Source organism: Euleptes europaea, chromosome 10 (genome assembly GCF_029931775.1).
Source record: "Euleptes europaea isolate rEulEur1 chromosome 10, rEulEur1.hap1, whole genome shotgun sequence".
NCBI classification, from domain to species: domain Eukaryota; kingdom Metazoa; phylum Chordata; class Lepidosauria; order Squamata; family Sphaerodactylidae; genus Euleptes; species Euleptes europaea.
In genome coordinates, this window is record NC_079321.1 from 10,420,897 (window position 1) to 10,439,497 (window position 18,601).

General features: G+C 44.6%; 1 protein-coding gene across 4 annotated transcripts in view; it reads left to right on the forward strand.

Annotated features, from left to right (window-relative positions):
- RUNX2 (RUNX family transcription factor 2) overlaps positions 1-18,601 on the forward strand; it is a 292,808-nt gene that overhangs the window by 166,777 nt on the left and 107,430 nt on the right. For 3 of the 4 annotated variants that reach the window (XM_056856377.1, XM_056856376.1, XM_056856378.1), the window contains one exon: positions 16,254-16,427. The exons of the other annotated variant lie outside the window; for it this stretch is intronic. In XM_056856377.1, the coding sequence (XP_056712355.1) occupies positions 16,254-16,427 (174 nt within the window). The remainder of the gene's footprint in view (positions 1-16,253; positions 16,428-18,601) is intronic. 4 annotated transcript variants of the gene reach the window in all.

Sequence of the window (18,601 nt, forward strand, 5' to 3'; positions counted from 1 at the left end):
ACTTTCTGCCTTATAACTGAGAACAAATAATACTCTGTCCATCCTATTAAACCAGTCCTGTAAAAAAAGGCTGCCTTTGATTTTCTTTCTTTCTGTTTTTTTTTTTAATCAGCAGATGCCTCCTCCCTATTCTTAGTCTCATTTTAGGTGCCCATTACATTACCAAAAACGTGATTCTATGCAAATAAGTTGGCGCTGGTATCTCTGGCTTGGAATGCAGTTGGAATGCGTTGGCTTTGCAGGTCGGAGTATGAGTAACTCAAGTTTTCCTTGGAATGAGAGGGAAGGGTTCTCAGGTTATGCGTCGCTCCCCAATTTGGTATTTACAGGCAAGAAGAATACAAGGATTAGCATGGGAGAGTCCCCTTGTAACTCTTGGCTGGGGAAAGCAATTATCTGTCTACGAAGAATCCACTGAACTGTGCGACGGTCTTAAACTTGGCCGTATTGAGGGCAAACTGCTGTTCCACCGCAGAGGTGCTGATACCTGAAAGGACCTGCCCATTTCTGCTTTCTTTTCAAGGGTAGCTCATCTTCATGCATAAGCGCCAGGGGAATCTTTTCTTTTCCTTTTTCTTTCCAGTGGTCTTCACACATCTGAAAGTTAGTAGCCATTTCTTTATTTTTAGGCCCATCCCTTGTTTTAGAGAGTTTAAAAAAGATCTGCGTAAAACCTGTTCCACGGGTATAAACACAGGAAAAGCTGCCTGCTGAAAGATATAGACCATAGACAGGCATCCATCCATCCCCTATTGCTTTATGGCGGTTTCTTCTCTGCCTGAACTCCTCTTTAACCACAGTCTTGGCTTTATTTGGGAATGAAATTAAAACACACCTTATTGATGTTTGACAAGCAAAAGGATTCAAAAGCAGTCTTCAGTTGGAGGGGTCTTAGACTAGATTAAAAATAAGTCCCTTAAATCTGTTATAATGGTTGTGTTTACATTTCTCTCTCCCTCTTCATTCAAAGTTATCGGGTTTCGCAAGCGCTAAGAACACCGTCTCATTCTTCCAGGAGCTGGAGTTACTCCAGTTCAAGGAAGAGGTTTTCTTCCCCCTCACTCGCCTTCTTTTCTCTTCCTCCATTTCCCCTTGTGATCTTTACTGTAACAGAGGGTCACAAGGCAAAGATAAAGACCTTGCAAAGGCCTTTGCAAAGTAGTTGTCATTGTATAATACGAGAGTTTTTTCATACTTAAGGGAGATGGTATGATAAATGATAAATTAATAAAGTCTGAACGAGGAACGCTGGTGACCAGGAAATTATGCTGTGTCTTTGCTCCACCACCACCCGGTCTGTGCTTGAAAAAAAAACTGAGTAGAGCATGGAGTAGAAGGGGTTAAGAAAGAGCATTGATCAGATACTACCATGGCACAGGAATTCTGGGAATTCTGTGACAGTTTTGTGATGTAATGGTGTAGTGGTTAAATGTGGTGTAGTGGTTAAGAGCGGTGGTTTGGAGCGGTGGACTCTGATCTGGAGAACCGGGTTTGATTCCCCACTCCTCCATCTGAGCCGCGGAGGCTAAGCTGGTGAACTGGGTTGGTTTCCCCACTCTTACACATGAAGCCAGCTGGGTGACCTTGGGCTAGTCACACTCTCAGCCCCACCTACCTCACAGGGTGTCTGTTGTGGGGAGGGGGAGGGAAGGCAATTGTAAGCCAGTTTGATTCTTCCTTAAGTGGTAGAGAAAGTCGGCATATAAAAACCAACCTTCTTCTTCTTCTTTGATTGTGTTGTGTTTGCAGTCTTTTAACTGTGGTGGTGTTGGTGTGCTCACAGCGATGCTCTCATTTGAAGAGAAAAATGAAAGAGAGTTCACAGTTAATAAACACAGTAATATGGGACATGTGTGTGTCCTTACACCAGAGGGAGAGGGCAAAGCATGTCGTTTTTCTTGTGAGAATTAACATTGCACTCCTAAGCAGAGTTAACACCCTTCTAAGTCCATTGACGTCAGTGAGCTTAGAAGGGTGTAACTCTGCTTAGGATTGTATTATAAGTATGGTCATGATGCTTTATTCAGGAGCCATATCCATATGGGAAAAAAATTAAGTCTTCAAACTCTTCTTTCTAGTTGTTTTGAGGGCTGTGGCTGATCCTCCTCCCCATCTTGTACACCCTAAAATGAATTAATATATATCGTTTAAAAAATCGTCTTTGCCCAGTGCAGGTTCAAGGTTAATAAAGCAAAGGAAATACTGAGAACACAACAAAACGATCATAAGCCACTAGGGAAACATCCCAGTTGAAAAGTGAGCAATAGAACGTATCAAATGCCTGGCCAAAAAGGCAGTCTTTCACAGTCTTTTGGAGGTAAACCAAAGATGGGAACCCTTGAGCCCACCGCAAGTGGCAGTTCCATAGCTGAGGGCACCAAAGTTGGAAAAGCTCTGCCACTTGGAGTCCTCAGCTTAACCTCCAGAGATGGCAGCAGGCAGAGCAGGGATTCCCCAGAAGATTGGCTAGAACAAGGAGGGGCTGAGGTGGGGAGAGGCTATGGCTCAGGGGTAGAGCATCTACTTGGCATGCAGAAGGTCCCAGGTTCAATCCCCAGCATCTCCAGTCAAAGGGACCAGGCAAGTAGGTGATGTGCAAGACCTCTGCCTGAGACCCTGGAGAGTCACTGCCGGTCTGAGTAGACAATACTGACTTTGATGGACCAAGGGTCTGATTCAGTATAAGGCAGCTTCATGTGTTCAGGTACGTATGGGAGACGATGCTCCCATCAGTTCTTGTCTACAGGCTAGAATGCCCATGTTATTTATTTATTATTATTTAGGAAATTTGTGTCCTGCCTTTCTGCCCGGCAAGGGGCCACCAAGCCACCTAATGATTTAAAACGTTTGTGAAAAAAATCACATTTAAAAACCGTTAAAATCAACCCGCCCTAAGCACACACATCATTAAAACAATAAATTTTTTTTAAAATACATGCAAAATGTAAAAATAGCGATTAAAAATTGGTTGGGAAGAAGGAGGGAAGACTGAGAAGGCGCTCTCCCTGTTGTTACCCACCTAACCTCAGAAGGCGAGGGCACCCCAAGCAGGGTCTCCAAAGATGACCATAATGGTCGGGTAGGTTTATAAGGGAGTAGGCAGTCCTTCAGGTATGTTGGTCCCAAACCATATAGAGCTTTGAAGGTCAAGACCAGCACCTTGTATTGTACCTGGAATTTATACTAACGACAACTTCCCACTGTTGGATGCATGGACAAGAGAACAGTACATTTCTTTGCCCCCTTTCCCATTGACAGTTGATAAATGCTCGTACCGCTGTGCTCTTTGAGGCTGCTCCCCTCCCCCATTACTCCATTTCATTGATGTTGTTAGGCCACCAGCGTGGTGTAGTGGTTAAGAGCGGTGGACTCTACTCTGGAGAACCAGGTTGGTTTCCCCACTCCACATGAAGCCTGCAGAGGCGGCTGCCAAGAACGTCTTCATGTGGGTCCCAATTTTCAAAGCAGAGATCCCTTGGCTGACCTCACAGCACAGGCTTATACGTATGAGTGGAGACAGTCCTTCAGATCCCTGACCCCAGCCATTTAGGGCTCTGCCTGGCAGCCGCTAACAGAACCCCATGGCGCAGAGTGGTAAGCTGCAGTCCAAGCTCTGCTCACGACCTGAGTTCGATCCCGACGGAAGTCGGTTTCAGGTAGCCGGCTCAAGGTCGACTCAGCCTTCCATCCTTCCGAGGTCGGTAAAATGAGCACCCAGCTTGCTGGGGGTAAAGGGAAGATGACTGGGGAAGGCACTGGCAAACTACCCCGTAAACAAAGTCTGCCTAGGAAACGTCGGGATGTGACGTCACCCCATGGGTCAGCAATGACCCGGTGCTTGCACAGGGTACCTTTACCTTTTTTACCTGGCAGCCGCTACCTGGGCCAGAAACAAACTGGAAACCAATTGAATGGGCACAAAATTGAGGTAGTTTGCTTACAGGAGAAGCCATTGTTAGCTGAACCAGTGGAAGTTTCCAAACATTGTTCAAAGGCAGTCCCAGATACAGCACATTATGGCTTTTACTGTTTCCTTCTTGTCTGATGTACTCATTCTGCACCAATGGTAGTCACCCTCACCCTTAGTGCTGGGTACTGTTCAATACCAATACTATTTTTTTACTACTTACTCAATTTCAATTTCAATACCTTTATTGGCATACCATCGAGCACTCAGAGTCTTACTACTTACTACTTTTTGGCAATGGACATGATTTCTTCACCAGAGGAGTTCCAGTGGCAGCTTTTAAAGACTTAAAAAAAACACACCTGGAAGTTTTTGTTTTTTTTTTTAAATCCTTGTCTTGTATTTTTTATATATATGGGTGATTTTAGCTCTTTGGTTTTAATTGCTTTTTGGATGTCATGTTAAAGCTCTTATAGTTCCTTGAATATATATTTCAAATAGAAACGAGGGATAGAGGTTTTCAGGGAAACATCTTGGAATATTCAGAAGGCTGTCCCAAAAGATTCTTCTACACCTATGGCCCTAGGTATAATGTCATCCACACTTCATTCCAACCGCTGTGTACAATTTGTAGGGATGCCAGCCTCCAGGTGGGGCCTGGGATCCCCCCCCCGAATTACAGCTCATCTCCAGACTAAAGAGATCACTTCCCGTGGAGAAAATTGATGCTTTGGAGGGTGGACTGTATGGCGTTGTACCCCACTGAGGTCCCTGTAGCCATGTCTCAGTTGTAGAGCATCTGCTTGGCATGCAGAAGGTCCCAGGTTCAATCCCCGGCATCTCCAGTTAAAGGGACTAGGTGAGTAGGTGATGTGAAAGACCTCTGCCTGAGACCCTGGAGAGCTGCTGCCGGTCTGAGTAGACAATACTGACTTTGATGGACCAAGCATCTGATTCAGTATAAGGCAGCTTCATGTGTTCATGTGTCCTCCACAAACTCCAACCCCAAATCTCTAGGAGTTTCCCAACCTGGACCTGGCAACCCTACCCCCACCCATCCCCCACTGGTGTCCGGGGGGATCCAGCAACCCTAATTCTGTGTGTATTCACCACGAGGAAGGCTTAAGAAATGTTTTGGTAAATGCACTAGAGGTTGTTTTTTCAAACCCATTCAGGAGAGAAGGGCCACTTGCGACATATGCAGGGAGCAGTGTGAACCAGGTCTACTCAGAATTAAGTCCCAGGTTACTTAGTGGGTTTTACTCTCAGGAAAGTGTCCTCAGGATTGCAGTACCAGTGAGTTGCATCTTAAGGCGCTTGTCAGTGAGGTGGGTTAGGCATTACATGCCAGTGACAGTGTCTTGGATTGAATGTGTCCCCCCTTTTTCTCTCCCTCCAGAATGGACTGAGGAAGGCAATGGCAAACCACCTCTGTTAGGTTGTTTATACATGGGTACTTTCACTCACATTCGCCCCTGGTCTGTCTCATTTGTTCCTTGGAGTTATGCATGAGTTTTCCGTCCATTAGAGATGACCTTGCTGCCAGCCCTCACAAATCCTGGGACTTCCCGTTCCTCTGTTAACCCGATTCTTCCCTTTCCCCTGAGCTCATCCCAGGTGAAATTCCCCTGCATAAGGCAAAGCGTGGGACATGCAACCTTGGTTTCTCTCGCAGCCAATTACAAAGCAGCATGTAAAGAGTTGGGGATTCAAATGCTTCCTGCTTCCTGGGAGCTTTTTCTGAGCAGAAGAAAGGCTTTTTAAAACCAAGGCTTGGATTTCTCCCCCTCCTTTCACATTGCTCCATGTGATTTTTTGTTGTTGTTCTTAAAATGCTTTTTAATGCAGCAATTGGGTTTTGTGGGGGGGGGGTTTCTCTCACAGTAAGCTCTACAAAGTAAGCCAGTTACAAAGCAGCATTTAACAGGGCAGGGATTTGATTTAGCTTGGAGACTACTGGTGCATAGATCCCAACAGGAAAGTGTGGGTCCAGCCAACAACGAACCTCAGGTAAAACTCCCAAGCATAAACGACCTTCGTCTCTTGCCTTGAAAATCCTACTGGGTCGCCAGAGGTCAGCTGTAACTTGATGGCACTTTACACACTCACAGAATGGGCCACAACACAAACTGGTGCCTTGAGCTATTTTTTTAAAAACAAGCATCTCCCCCTGCTCTTTGAGTGAGTAAAAGTTACTTGGGACTAAGCAGCACCTTGTTTGGGGAATTATAAGAACTTTTCTTGCACAGAGCCTAGGGCCTAATTATGTAATTATGTCTCTTGGGTAGATTATATATTTCTTCTCATAATTATGTCTACCCAAGAGACTGGACAGACTCCAAGATTTCCGTTTTCTGGGATAAAAATGGTTTGGCTGTGTTTTGTTGCCTTTAAAATAAAAACAACCTTTGAATTGTACGGCTCAGGCCAGAAAGGTTGCTTCGGAAAGCCGTCAATGAAAGCAACCGTTTGTCACAAGTAAACGTTTATATTAATACCAGTTTGGTCAACAGTAGCACTTTTTCCCCCCTGGCTTATTTCTGGAACCTTGTCAGGGAAGCGCTAACTTACTCTTTGTTGATTGCGGTTGATTTATGATGCTCTTTATTTTCCCCTTCCAAGCTAAGCTAGATGGGCTGCTTTGGAGCTGACTTTGAGCAACATGATATATTGCCTAAAATTTAGAACAGAAAGATGAATTGCCCTGCCCTGATGAGATGGAAATAACATCACTCACCGGTATCACAAGAAAGTGTTACCGATAATACCTTAGGCTGAGTTCTTCTAGACTTTCTGTAGGGACAGGGCACAATCCTGTCACAACACATAGCCTGATCCTCGACATGTTTACACAGAAGCAAGTCCCACTGTGTTGTTTACTGCGTACTGTCGGGTGTTCACGCATAGAAATATAGCCTAAATCCCGTTGACTGGTGGTGTAACCCTAAACAAAGCTACACCCTTCTAAGTCCGTTGAAGCCAGTGGGCTTAGAAGGATGTAACTTTGTTTGTTTGTGCTGTAATATACTTGCATCCATGTAAGTATGCTGACTTCAGAGGACTTAGAAAGGTGTAACTCAGCTTAGGACCTTACTGCAAGTCACTAACTAAGGCTTTCTTCAACATGTTGACAGGCCACTCTTTTTGTCTGGAATAGATCCACCTTCTGGTTGAAACAGTCTTCTCAGTATACAGTATCCCTGCTTGGTGTTGTCTTTTGGGCAGGAAACAAGATGATTATGGACCTCCTCAAGAGGTCCTCAGAGTAGCAGACATTTCGACTCCTTAATTGGTACTTTTATTCCTAACAAGTTATCCTTTCTATAGTAAGGGGGTTGGAGCTTGGTGGTAGAAAGTGCTGTCAAGTCGCAATCGACTTAGGGCAACCCCATAGAGTTTTCAAGGCAAGAGACAAATAGAGGTGGTTGGCCATTGCCTACCTCTGCGTAGCAACTCTGGATTCCCTTGGTGATCTCCCATCCAAGTACCAACCAAGACCAACCCTGCTTAGCTTCTTGGATCTGACAAGATCAGGCTAGCCTGGGCCATCCAGGTCAGGGACACAAAAAAAGAGGGATTGAAGGAAGAAGCTTTGAAAGGTGGCCCCTGGAAAAGACAGCATAGGGGCTGGTGTGGCTAAAGCACTTTAGGCGCTGTGGTGGGTTCCCTTTTACCTCAGATTGCTTTCTCTATAGGCAGTCTGCTTAAGACCAGTGGATCTCAGAAATATGGGTGGTGGGGTTGAGAAGACTGCTTCTCCTGTTCAGAGAGAGTTGCCAGCTCTGGGTTGGGAAATTTCTGGAGATTTGGGGGTTGGAGCCTGGGGAGGGTGTGCTTTGAGGAGGGGAGGGACCTCTGTGGATTTTAATGCCATAAAATCCACCTTCCAAAGCGGCCATTTTGTCCAGGGGAACTGATCTCTGTAACCTGGAGACCAGTTGTAGTTCCAGGAGATCGCCTTCCACCACCACCTGGAGAAGGGCAACTGTAAGTTCATAACTCCCTAAATCGTTATGAGCGGAACGGCGTTTCAGCTCAGCAGCTCCTCCTCCGCCTCAATTAAACATTCTTACGCAGCCTTTCTCCTCCAGTGGCATATTCAGGGCAGTTCACAATACATAAAAAGTATAAACCAGTATAAAGTCATATAAGCAATGGCAGCATTAAACATCACCAACAAGCTAAGAGCTTACACAGCCAGGAACATCAAGAGCAATAGTAATTAATCAAATAAAGTTATTTCAACCAAATGGAATTTGTGTATGTATAGTAAGATACCCTGGGGATGGGGCCCAAGTCTAAACACAATATTCATTTATGTTTTATATATACTTTATACACATAGCCTGGATGTAATTTTAAAGAATAATTTTGTGTACATTGAACCATCAGTGGCACTGCTGAGGGCCTGTGAGTAATGCCAGCATGCTGGCTCAAAATGTCTGGTTTCCAGATCTGTCTGGATATCAGATGTCCAGATAAGGGATACTCAACCTGTACCACAAAAATCTTGGGATCTAAGGTGCTACTGGACTCGAATCTAGCTCTTCTACTGCAGACCAACATGGCTCTCCTCAATGAACACATGAAGCTGCCTTATACTGCATCAGACCCTTGGTCCATCAAAGTCAGTATTGTCTACTCAGACCGGCAGCGGCTCTCCAGGGTCTCAGGTAGAGGTCTTTCACATCATCTACTTGCCTAGTCCCTTTAACTGGAGATGCCAAGGAATGAACCTGGGACCTTCTGCATGCCAAGCAGATGCTCTACTGCTGTGCCACAGCCCTCCTGAAACTACTTCAAGTAGGCTAGACCATAGATTAGAGCGGTCAGGAAAAAGGTAGCTCAGTATGCTGAGGAACCAGAGGAGCCGGCAACCTGGTGGTCAGATGAGGGATTCCGGTTGATGCTTGCCTTTCATTGTGAGAAACAGACAACACTGAGCTTGGAACACCGAGAGAGATGTGCACATTGCATTCTGTCTCTGATACAGAGAAGATTAGCCTAGCATGTGATTACTTAAGAATAATGAACCCTGTCAGGGAGAAGGCCAGTGCTAGAAGTAAAGATAAACCGACTTTCGCCATCTTTGAAATACCAACCTGAATGTTTTGCCTGTGTCGTTATATCATTGAAATCTCTTTAACATCTTCCAAAGAGCTAACTGCCCCTTTTTTCGAAGGAGAACATAAAGAAAAACGCCTGTGAGTGTTGGAATTGAGCTCATAAATTCAGACTATTTCCCCCACACAGTCAGAAAATAGCTCATTCCCCCTCCCATCCCAATTCTGAATTTCAGGCCCCTGTTATGCTCTTGCAGATGAAATGGTTTAAGAACATAAGAAAGGCCGTGCCGTGTCAGACCAAGGTCCATCAAGTCAAGCAGTCTGTTCACACAGTGGCCAACCAGGTGCTTCTAGGAAGCCCACAAACAAGGCGACTTCAGCAGCATTGTCCTGCCTGTGTTCCACAGCACCTAATATAATAGGCATGCTCCTCTGATACTGGAGAAAATAGGTATGCATCACGACTAGTATTCATTTTCACTAACAGAAACATTTTCTCCTCTTTAAAGTGGACATAACTGATCAAAATCCAGAGGTTCTTATATCTGTTTCCAGATGTTTTGTGAACTGTTCAACTCAGTGCTTCTTATCCACATTTACTTCATGATGTAGATAAGCCCCTACTGAGATGGTAATGTTGAAACAGTTTTCCAAACCTGGTGGTACATTTACTACCCTTCTGCTCATCTGTCCAGGTCTGTAATTCCTGCCCTCTATACTATTTTAAGGAGCTTATATAACAATAAGGATGCAAAGCAGTTGTCAAAGGAACCTTCTTCATCGGTTCTTGTAGGTTATCTGGGCTGTGTGACCATGGTCTTGGTATTTTCTTTCCTGACGTTTCACCAGCAGCTGTGGCAGGCATCTTCAGAGGAGTAACCTTCTTCAGTTTAGAAAGCTCTTTAAATCCTCTATAGTAAATGAGAGTGAAAATGTGTGCAAACGTAGCGCAAGTAAATAAATGACAAATTTTAGGCACTGAACATTTTCACAAGAGTCCACCTATATCCTAATCAGCTGTTAAAAAAACAGCGTTTTCTAATCTTGTCTGTTTGAATAATTGTGAAGATTCCTTGACATCACAGTAGTTCAGCCAGTGGCAGCATGATACGTGTTTGGCAAAAGGCAACCAGTTAATTGGAGCTCTGGTTTTGCAGTGTGCTCGGTATGTTCAGTTGCTGGATTACCTCTGTTGCTACACCAGAGGAATATTGCTGCTGACTCTCTCAAGTTTCACCACCGGTGATGGTATTTTGCAATCCCAGAAAAACGCAGAGAAATCTAGCCCTAGGCAGTGGCGGCATACGCGGGGTAAGGTGTAGGGTGCAGTGCCGGCTCTTTAGATTTGTATATCTTCCGGTTTTGTGATATGTGAGTTTGTGTGTGTTGGGTTTTGGGGGGGGCATTGACAGTGCAGTCCTGAAGCGGGGGGGGGAAGGGGTTTGGAGGTGGCATGACCCCTGCAGCGGCGTAAGTACCATTTGCGGCAATCAAATGGGCACTTATGATGCCGCAGGGCCACCTAGGCTGGTGCTGGGGAGCCGTGTGGGAGCATGAGGCCCGGGCACCAATGCAGCCACTGCAGCAGCATTTCTCTGGCTCAATTCCTCACACCAGTGCCAAAAGGGGCTTTCCCGGGGTGGGGATGACTTTCGCCCCAGGAATGCCTTTTTTTGTCGGCGCAAACTTGCCTGCACAAAAGTGTTGGTGCAGCCCCGTGAAACTGAATGGAGCAGTCTCACGGGGTTTCGGTAAATTATATTTTTGGCTTACGGGCCAGCAAGCTGCTTAGGAGGTGGCGTGGCTGTCCCTGGGCCCGCCGCAACTACCTGCTCTTAGGATTGTGCTGTTAAGTTCACTTTGGGCATGGATTTAATTTCAGAGGCGTGCATCCTTTTTGTGCCTCCGCATGCTCACGTTAGTTTTACGGAAATTGCATCACACTCTTTCAGAACAGACACTGACTATAAAGTATTAATATTAAATTGGAAAAATAGGTTAGAAAATAGAAAAGTGGGCCGCTAGAAATCAAAGTCAATATGGAGAAGCAGGTTCAAGAATAACAGATCTGTCATAGGTGTTTCCACACAGGAGGGAATATTGAATGCATTTAATTAAGGTCTCAACTATTAATTAAGTTCCCCTCCCAGCATCACTAAAAGTCAGATGGGAAGCTATCCATTTGTATCTCCGTGTTTTGTTTTTTCTATCTGTCTCTCTTTTTCATCCACTCGTTTTTTGTTTGCATATATTTCTTTTCCTGCCTTCCTTCTCCTGTCTTTATTAAAAGTGCCCTCAAGGGGGAAAAGCTATTTATATTATTAGAGAACCATGCTCCATAATTTAATTTTGCATGCTTCCAAAATTATTTGACATGAGACTTGGTATTTCATAGTATCCACCTTCATTTTTTTCCTGCATATAAAGAACATTCCCTAAAGGCTTTCCCCCCCAGAACTGATATGTGCTGATGGCCAGGGCTGGTTTTGTAATGAGGTGACCTTAGGCAAGTTGCTTCAGGCAGCAGACTTTGGTGGGTGGCAATCTCCCAGGCCACCAACCATCCAGCTGCCTGGCTCTCTACCAACTTCTGTCTGGGAGCCAGTAAAGACAATCTTCCTTTATTCGTCATTCTTCCAGGCCTCTATAAAAACAGCAAATTTAAAAAGCCATTCGCAAACTGTTGTGAGATTTCTACTTCTCGCAAGAGTTCGGCAACCAAAACAGGGGCCAAACTTTTGTGAGAAGTAGATTCTTGAGAGTTCAGAAAGGCCTATTGGGCATGCACAGCTTCCCAAGCTATTTTTAAAGCGAGGAGAGTAGCAAAGAGGTAAGGAAGGAAGAGCCAGCGAGGTGTAGTGGTTAAGAGCGATGGACTCCAATCTGTAGGGTTGCCAACCTCCAAGTAGTAGCTGGAAATCTCCTTCTATTACAACTGATCTCCAGGTAATAGAGATCAGTTCACCTGGAGAAAATGGCCGCTTTGGCCATTGGACTCTATGGCAATGAAGTCCCTACCCTCCCCAAATCCCGCCTTCCTCAGACTCCTCCCCAAAAATCTCCCACCGGTGGTGAGGAGGGACCTGGCAACCCTACTAATCTGGAGAACCGGGTTTGATTCCCCACTCCTACCCATGGAGCCAGCTGGGTGAACTTGGGCTAGTCTCAGTTCTCTCTGAACTCTCTCAGCCCCACCTACCTCACAAGATGTCTGTTGTGGGGAGAGGAAGGGAAGGAGATTGTAAGCCGGTATGATTTCCCTTTAAAAAGTAGAGAAAGTCGTCATATACAAACCAATTCTTCTCCTTCTCCTCCTCCTCTCTTCTGGCTTCTGGACACAGGTGGCAGCAACAGCAGTGAGGCACAGGGGGAGGGGGTGATTCTAGTACGTTGCCAACTCCAGGTTGTGAAATTCCTGGAGATTGGGGAATGGAGCCTGGAGAAGGTGGGATTTGGGAAGGGGCGGGACCTCAGCAGAGTATAATGCCATAGAGTCCATTGTCCAAAACAGTCATTTTCTCCAGGTAAACTGATCTCTGTAGTCTGGAGACCAGTTGTAATTACGGGAGATTGCCAGGCCGCACCTGGTGGTTGGTAACCCTGTGTGCTAGTACTGCCTTGTGCCCTCAATATTGCCTGCACAGGGAGCTGACAAAGGATGCTGCCATTTGGCGTGTTCAGTCAACTCAGAAGTACAGTTAGCCCCTGTGAAAAACATAACAACCCTGTACAAAACATATACATGTTGCATTTGGGTTATGTTTCTACCCCCCAAACCAAATTCCAATGTATCTTTGGGGTAGAAAAACATCCCACAAAATTTTTTGTTTGCGGCGGCAGAAATCATGGTGTTTCCCAGCATTAAAACCTCCGGACCTCAAAAAGCACACCATGACATGAGGCGGGATGTTTCTTTTGCGTAGATTCACCCTTCCCCTTTGGCATATTGAATAACTCACACTGGTATGGTTCCTTCCTGAGCAGTTTTTAAAAAAAAATGTAGAACAACAAAAAAACATGGTTTGAACCTAAGATAGACGGCTAACGTAAAAAATCATAAATTTTAAAGGACAACATTTAAAAACATCTAGAATTAATACATTTTTAAAAATATGTTGGGGTATTTTTCTCCCCGCGAGGTAAATATTCTCCAGGTTTCCAGGAAGGGCTTTCTCTAGAGCAGGGCTTCTTAAACCTTTTCCACTCGCAACCCCTTTTCGCCCAAGAAATTTTTATGCAACCCCAGGTATATAGGTATATAAAATAGGCATACAAATCAAACATTTACTGATAATAAACCATAATGTTTTTGCGATCCCCACATTCAGTTACGCGACCCCATATGGGGTCACAACCCACAGTTTAAAAAGCTTTGCTCTAGAGCACTTAAAATTGTTCCCTGGGTAAGAATTTTCTTCATGGACTCTTGGGATATTTTTACCCCAAAATGTTAAATAGGCTTGAGGTAGGAAAACTACCCTCGTGGCAAAGTGCCTGGATTGCTAGGATTGGGTTTTTTTTAATCCATGGGCCTTTAACGAAAAGAAACTGTAAGTGGTAGGCTGTATTGTGGATGTATTGTTTAGTACTGAACAGGTGGTGATGTCTTGACAAGAGATAGTTTTAGAGCCACTTTTCTCTGTGTTTTGCCAAAAAATGTGAAACCCGGGTAAGAAATATACCCCAAGAGTACTGGGAGGGTTGTTAAGCCCATGAAGTCACTGAACAATTCATGTGTTTTTGGCTATTTACCATACAGTTAAGAGGTATATGTATATTAGTGGAAGAGAAAGGGGTAATATGTGCAGCTTCTAGTTTCCTTCATGACAGATCAATAGATCTAATTTTCAACATGACCCCATCTGTGAATACTTAAATCCAGAGACTGGAGCCATGGACAGACAAGACAGGTCTATCTACAGATCTGCTAATGGATTCCACCCCCCAAAAAAACAAACAAACCAGTTTGATGCAGTGGTTAGAGTTTCATACGAGAATTTGTGAGACCTGGGTTTGAATCCTTATTCTGCCATGGAAGCACACTGGGTGATTTTGGGCCAGTCACATGCTCTTAACCTAACCCACTTCACAGGGTTGTTGTGAGGATAAAAATGAGGAAAGTAGAACGCTGTAAGCTGCTTTGGGTCCCCATTGTGGAGAAAGGCAGGATATAAATGAAGTAAATAACTAAATATTGCTGAAAATGGGTGAGTGGGAAGCAGAAAAGGAAGCATGGAATGGTGAGGATACAGGCGTTGCCAGGAGGAGGAAAAGAGGAAAAGGTGAGGACAGGGAAGCCAGGGAGCATTTGGTGCACCCTACAAGTCCTAGTGGGTTCCCCACCACACAACTGGGCCCAGGCCACTGCCGTGCAGCGGTGCCTTGCCAGCCTCAGCAGCTGGAACCATGCAGAGTTTTCCCAGGGAGAAGCCGCTGTGGGGAGGGAAGAGGGAAAGCTGAAGACGGGGACAGAAAGGGAAGTGGAAATGTGGAGGCCCTATAGGGGCTGCGAGGGAGTAAAAAGAAGAAATTTGGGGTGGGTGGGAAATGAGATGTCCCCCCCCCCCCCAAGTCCTTGCAGGTCTCCCTCTTGTACCTATATGTTTTCCTTGGGCTGTGCTGCTGTATAATAAAAGCATCAAGCTTGAAGTAGTCAAGTTTGCGACTTTTCAAAAGCTTGACCAATATGTGAGAATTGTTAATTCACGAACGGATACTATAAAATGTTAGTGAAACAGGACTGTTCTTGGTCGTCATCCAAGACTGGAGGTTCCTGAGATCTTAATTTTCCACAGACCACAAACTGATCTCATTTTGAGTGTGCGTCTGGTTGTGGTTTATCCCCATATATTATACATAGAGAAAATAGATAACATAAGCCTATTCGTATATGTCTCTGCCTGTGTAGAGCTTATGCCTGGTGAAAGATCAGGATCCTGCCTCCCTGCCCACCTCTAGCACACCTGCCTCAGGCCTAGATGATGACGCAGTGGAATAGGAGCCTAGATGTGTGGGATCCTACTTGCATAGCCCCAGTCCACTTGTCTTTTCTCCCCACATTCATGGGGTAAAGAACGTGCAAATCAGGCCTGTGAGTTAGATTGTATGTACATCTGCCCCATTCAAATACTTAGACACCTGAGAAGTCAAGTGATAGGGTAGATTGAGTTTTGGGGGTGGAGCAAACTTTTGGAGGCGGAGCAACCTGTCACATGCATTGGGCAATGGTGCAGCGTCTCTTCTAGTCACATAACAGGAAGTGATGTCATGCATCACTGTGACTCTCGAGCAATCCCGCCAAACTCTGTGGTAAAACCACAGAGATTTGGGGGATTGCTAGAGTGCCACAGCAATGTGTGATGCATTGTCACTCCCCTACACTCACAATTTCTCCTGCAGCTCCCACAGTAGCTGGTGACCTGGTTTCCATAGGGTAGATACACAGGGAGTGGGCGCATACATTTATTCTTCCCGACAGCCAAATGTGAAGGGGCCTGCGGTGAAGCCCACCATGCCAAGTCTTTAATAAGTGAGGCACTCTTGAAGGAGGTTGCTAAAAATATTCTTTCGAATGAATGTGTTGTGGCAACCTTGTTTGCCCACGTACCTCAGGAGAAATCAGCTGAGACAAATATAGGGGAAATCGTTTAATTTGAGGCCATGCTTGGAGCCAAGCTGGGGCCTCAGGCCAGCGATCGCCTGACCCTGCTTTACTATAATGCTATATTATGCCAGCCATGATAAAGAAAGTAGTTGGAACAGACTGGACAATAAGTTCTAATTTAAAAAGGAACCTCATTTCTATTTAAAAGGCAAATACGTTGAGAGAAATAAAGCGAGACAAACACAGATTTAAGAGCACAGAACAGAAGCAGTATTTTTGTCCTGATAAGCAGAATTGCTATGAAACAATGCTCTCACTCTTATATTCCCTTTCTTCTCACAAAATTCTTCCTACAAATGCCCCACATACCAGCAGCAACCGTTTGATGATGATAGTCTCCAAGGGGTGGCCCGAGTTACAAAATTCCTGCCCACTGATTGTCACATGCAGTGATTTCACTCTTGTGTAAATCTCTGCGTAAGGACAATCACACAAACCACCCTCTGTGAAGAAATAACCATAATTGACAAAAGTGGTCCGTACATCTTTCCCTGTCCCAGCCCTAGGTTTAACCCGAAGCCATTTTGGTCCTTGAGTTATAAAACAGTTATTATTGAATAGTGCATTGTTCATTCATGCTAACAACACTTTTTATTTTATGATTTGCTGTTTCCAGGGCACAGACAGAAGCTTGATGACTCTAAACCTAGTTTGTTCTCTGAGCGCCTCAGTGATTTAGGGCGCATCCCTCATCCCAGTATGAGAGTAGGGGTCCCGACCCAGAGCCCACGGCCCTCCCTGAACTCTGCACCAAGCCCTTTTAATCCACAAGGACAGAGTCAGATTACAGGTAAGAGACAGAACTGTAGGGTTGTTTTGTATGGGCCACGGGAAGCACGGGCTGTAGGTCTCTTTGTTTCAGAACGTAGAAGAATAAGATTGTGAACAAGCGTGCAAAAATGTTAGTTTGGGATAGATTATTTAAATGTATTGACTAGAACCTTTTGTAATTATTTCTGATTAAAAAAACCCACTTCAGCCAGCGTGGTAAGAGCAGTGGTTTGGAGCGGTGGAGTCTGATCTGGAGAAACGGGTTCGATTCCCCACTCCTTCACATGAGCGGCGGAGGCTAATCTGGTGAACTGGATTTGTTTTTCCACTCCTACACACAAAACCTGCTGGTTGACCTTGGGCAAGTCACACTCTCTCAGCCCCACTTACCTCACAGGGTGTCTGTCGTGGGGAAGGGAAGGGAAGGTGATTGTAAGCTGGTTTGATTCTCCCTTAAGTGGTAGAGAAAGTCGGCATATAAAAACCAACTCTTCTTCTTTGGGGTCATTCATGTCAATGATCTATATGCATGGATTTAAAATATGTGTAAATACTCCAGCTGTGCATATTTATTTAGGATTGCTTTTTAGGATAGTGCGCACAGCCAAAAAAAATACTAATTTTACCCACATTTATTATTTCACATTGTGGCTCCTCTCTGTCGTCCATATCTATATATCGCTGTCTCAATAAACTATGAATCAGCCTGCGCTGAGATTTGTATACATTATGGTTGAAGCCAAGAGATGGATTTCACTATTCAAAACAGAATGTACGTAGAGAACTTGGTAGAGGGAATCTGAAGCTTAGTTAGACCGATGGTTATATAGGGGAGGGGGGAAATAAAGTGGATGGTTTTTTATTTTTTTGCTTTATACAATTTCATTTGAATCAGCTTGCAAAAAATGTATGTATGGTTTTGACTGAGTGCTCTAAATGTTCTCAAGTGAACCTTATGGCATGAAAAAGGAACTGCATTATTTTCTCAACCCCCCCCCCCCAAACTTTGCACTTATTTCCCATTGTTTGCAGCTCCAATGAGCTGCCACTTTCAAATCTGAAAATAGCCCTTCCTTCTACCAGCAGTTACGTCATTAGGGTTGCCAACCTCCAGGTAATCGCTGGAGATCTCCTGCTATAACAACTGATCTCCAGCCGACCGAGATCACTTTGCCTGGAGAAAATGGCCGCTTTGGCAATTGGACTCTATTTCATTGAAGTCCCTCCCCTCCCCAAACCCCGCCCTCCTCAGGCTCCACCCCAAAAACCTCCTGCTGGTGGCGAAGAGTGACCTGGCCACCCTATACATCATCATTCAACTAGACCAGATTGTTTATTGGATGATACTACTAAAGGCCAGTGAAGCTCATTGAGAGCTTTATCTGCCTTCCTAGATGTAGTTTCATCTGATCACCGGCGTGATAACGTCACTCTTATTCAGAAGGAGAAAGGCCAGTAGGAACACAGACGTCAAAATGGCTGTGATCAAGAATGCAAAGAAGCTTGCAAACAGAGTATTAAATGGCAGGCATGGATTTGAAAACCTGTGTGTGCGTTGGGGTAACTTCTCTTTGCAGTTCCTCTCCCCCATGAATAAAATTGCTGAAAAACGATCCCTAAAAGATGCAGGGGGGAGAGAAAATGCTTCTGTAGCACACTCTCCTTCGCATTTTGTCTCAGCCCCAATTTTTGATCATTTTAAAAACAGTAAGCCTGAACTCGGTTATTTTATTTAAATATTTAGTGTCTTTAAAAATAATATTTCAGGTCATTTTGTTAATGGGCGCTTTTACACTTGCCGAATAATGCACTTTCAGTCCACTTTTCAATGCACTTTAACGATCATTTGCAAGTGGATTTTCCCGTTTCACACAGTAAGATCCACTTGCAAAGTGCATTGAACGGGATTGAAAGTGCATCATTGGGCATGTGTGTAAGCACCCAATGTGAGTTTATGGGCCAGTTTTGACACACTTTGTGACCCAATTGTTTTTTGTTAAAATTCTGATGAACAGAATTTTTGAGGAGCTAAGAGGCAGGTGTTAGCAAAACTACCTCTGTTTGTCTCTCACCTCGAAAACCTTCAGAGGTTGCCATAAATAGACTGCGAATTGATGGCACTTTACAGACACAAAGATTTAACATTCTTAAAACTGTGCTCACATGCATGCCTTTAATTCAGGCCTTATTCAA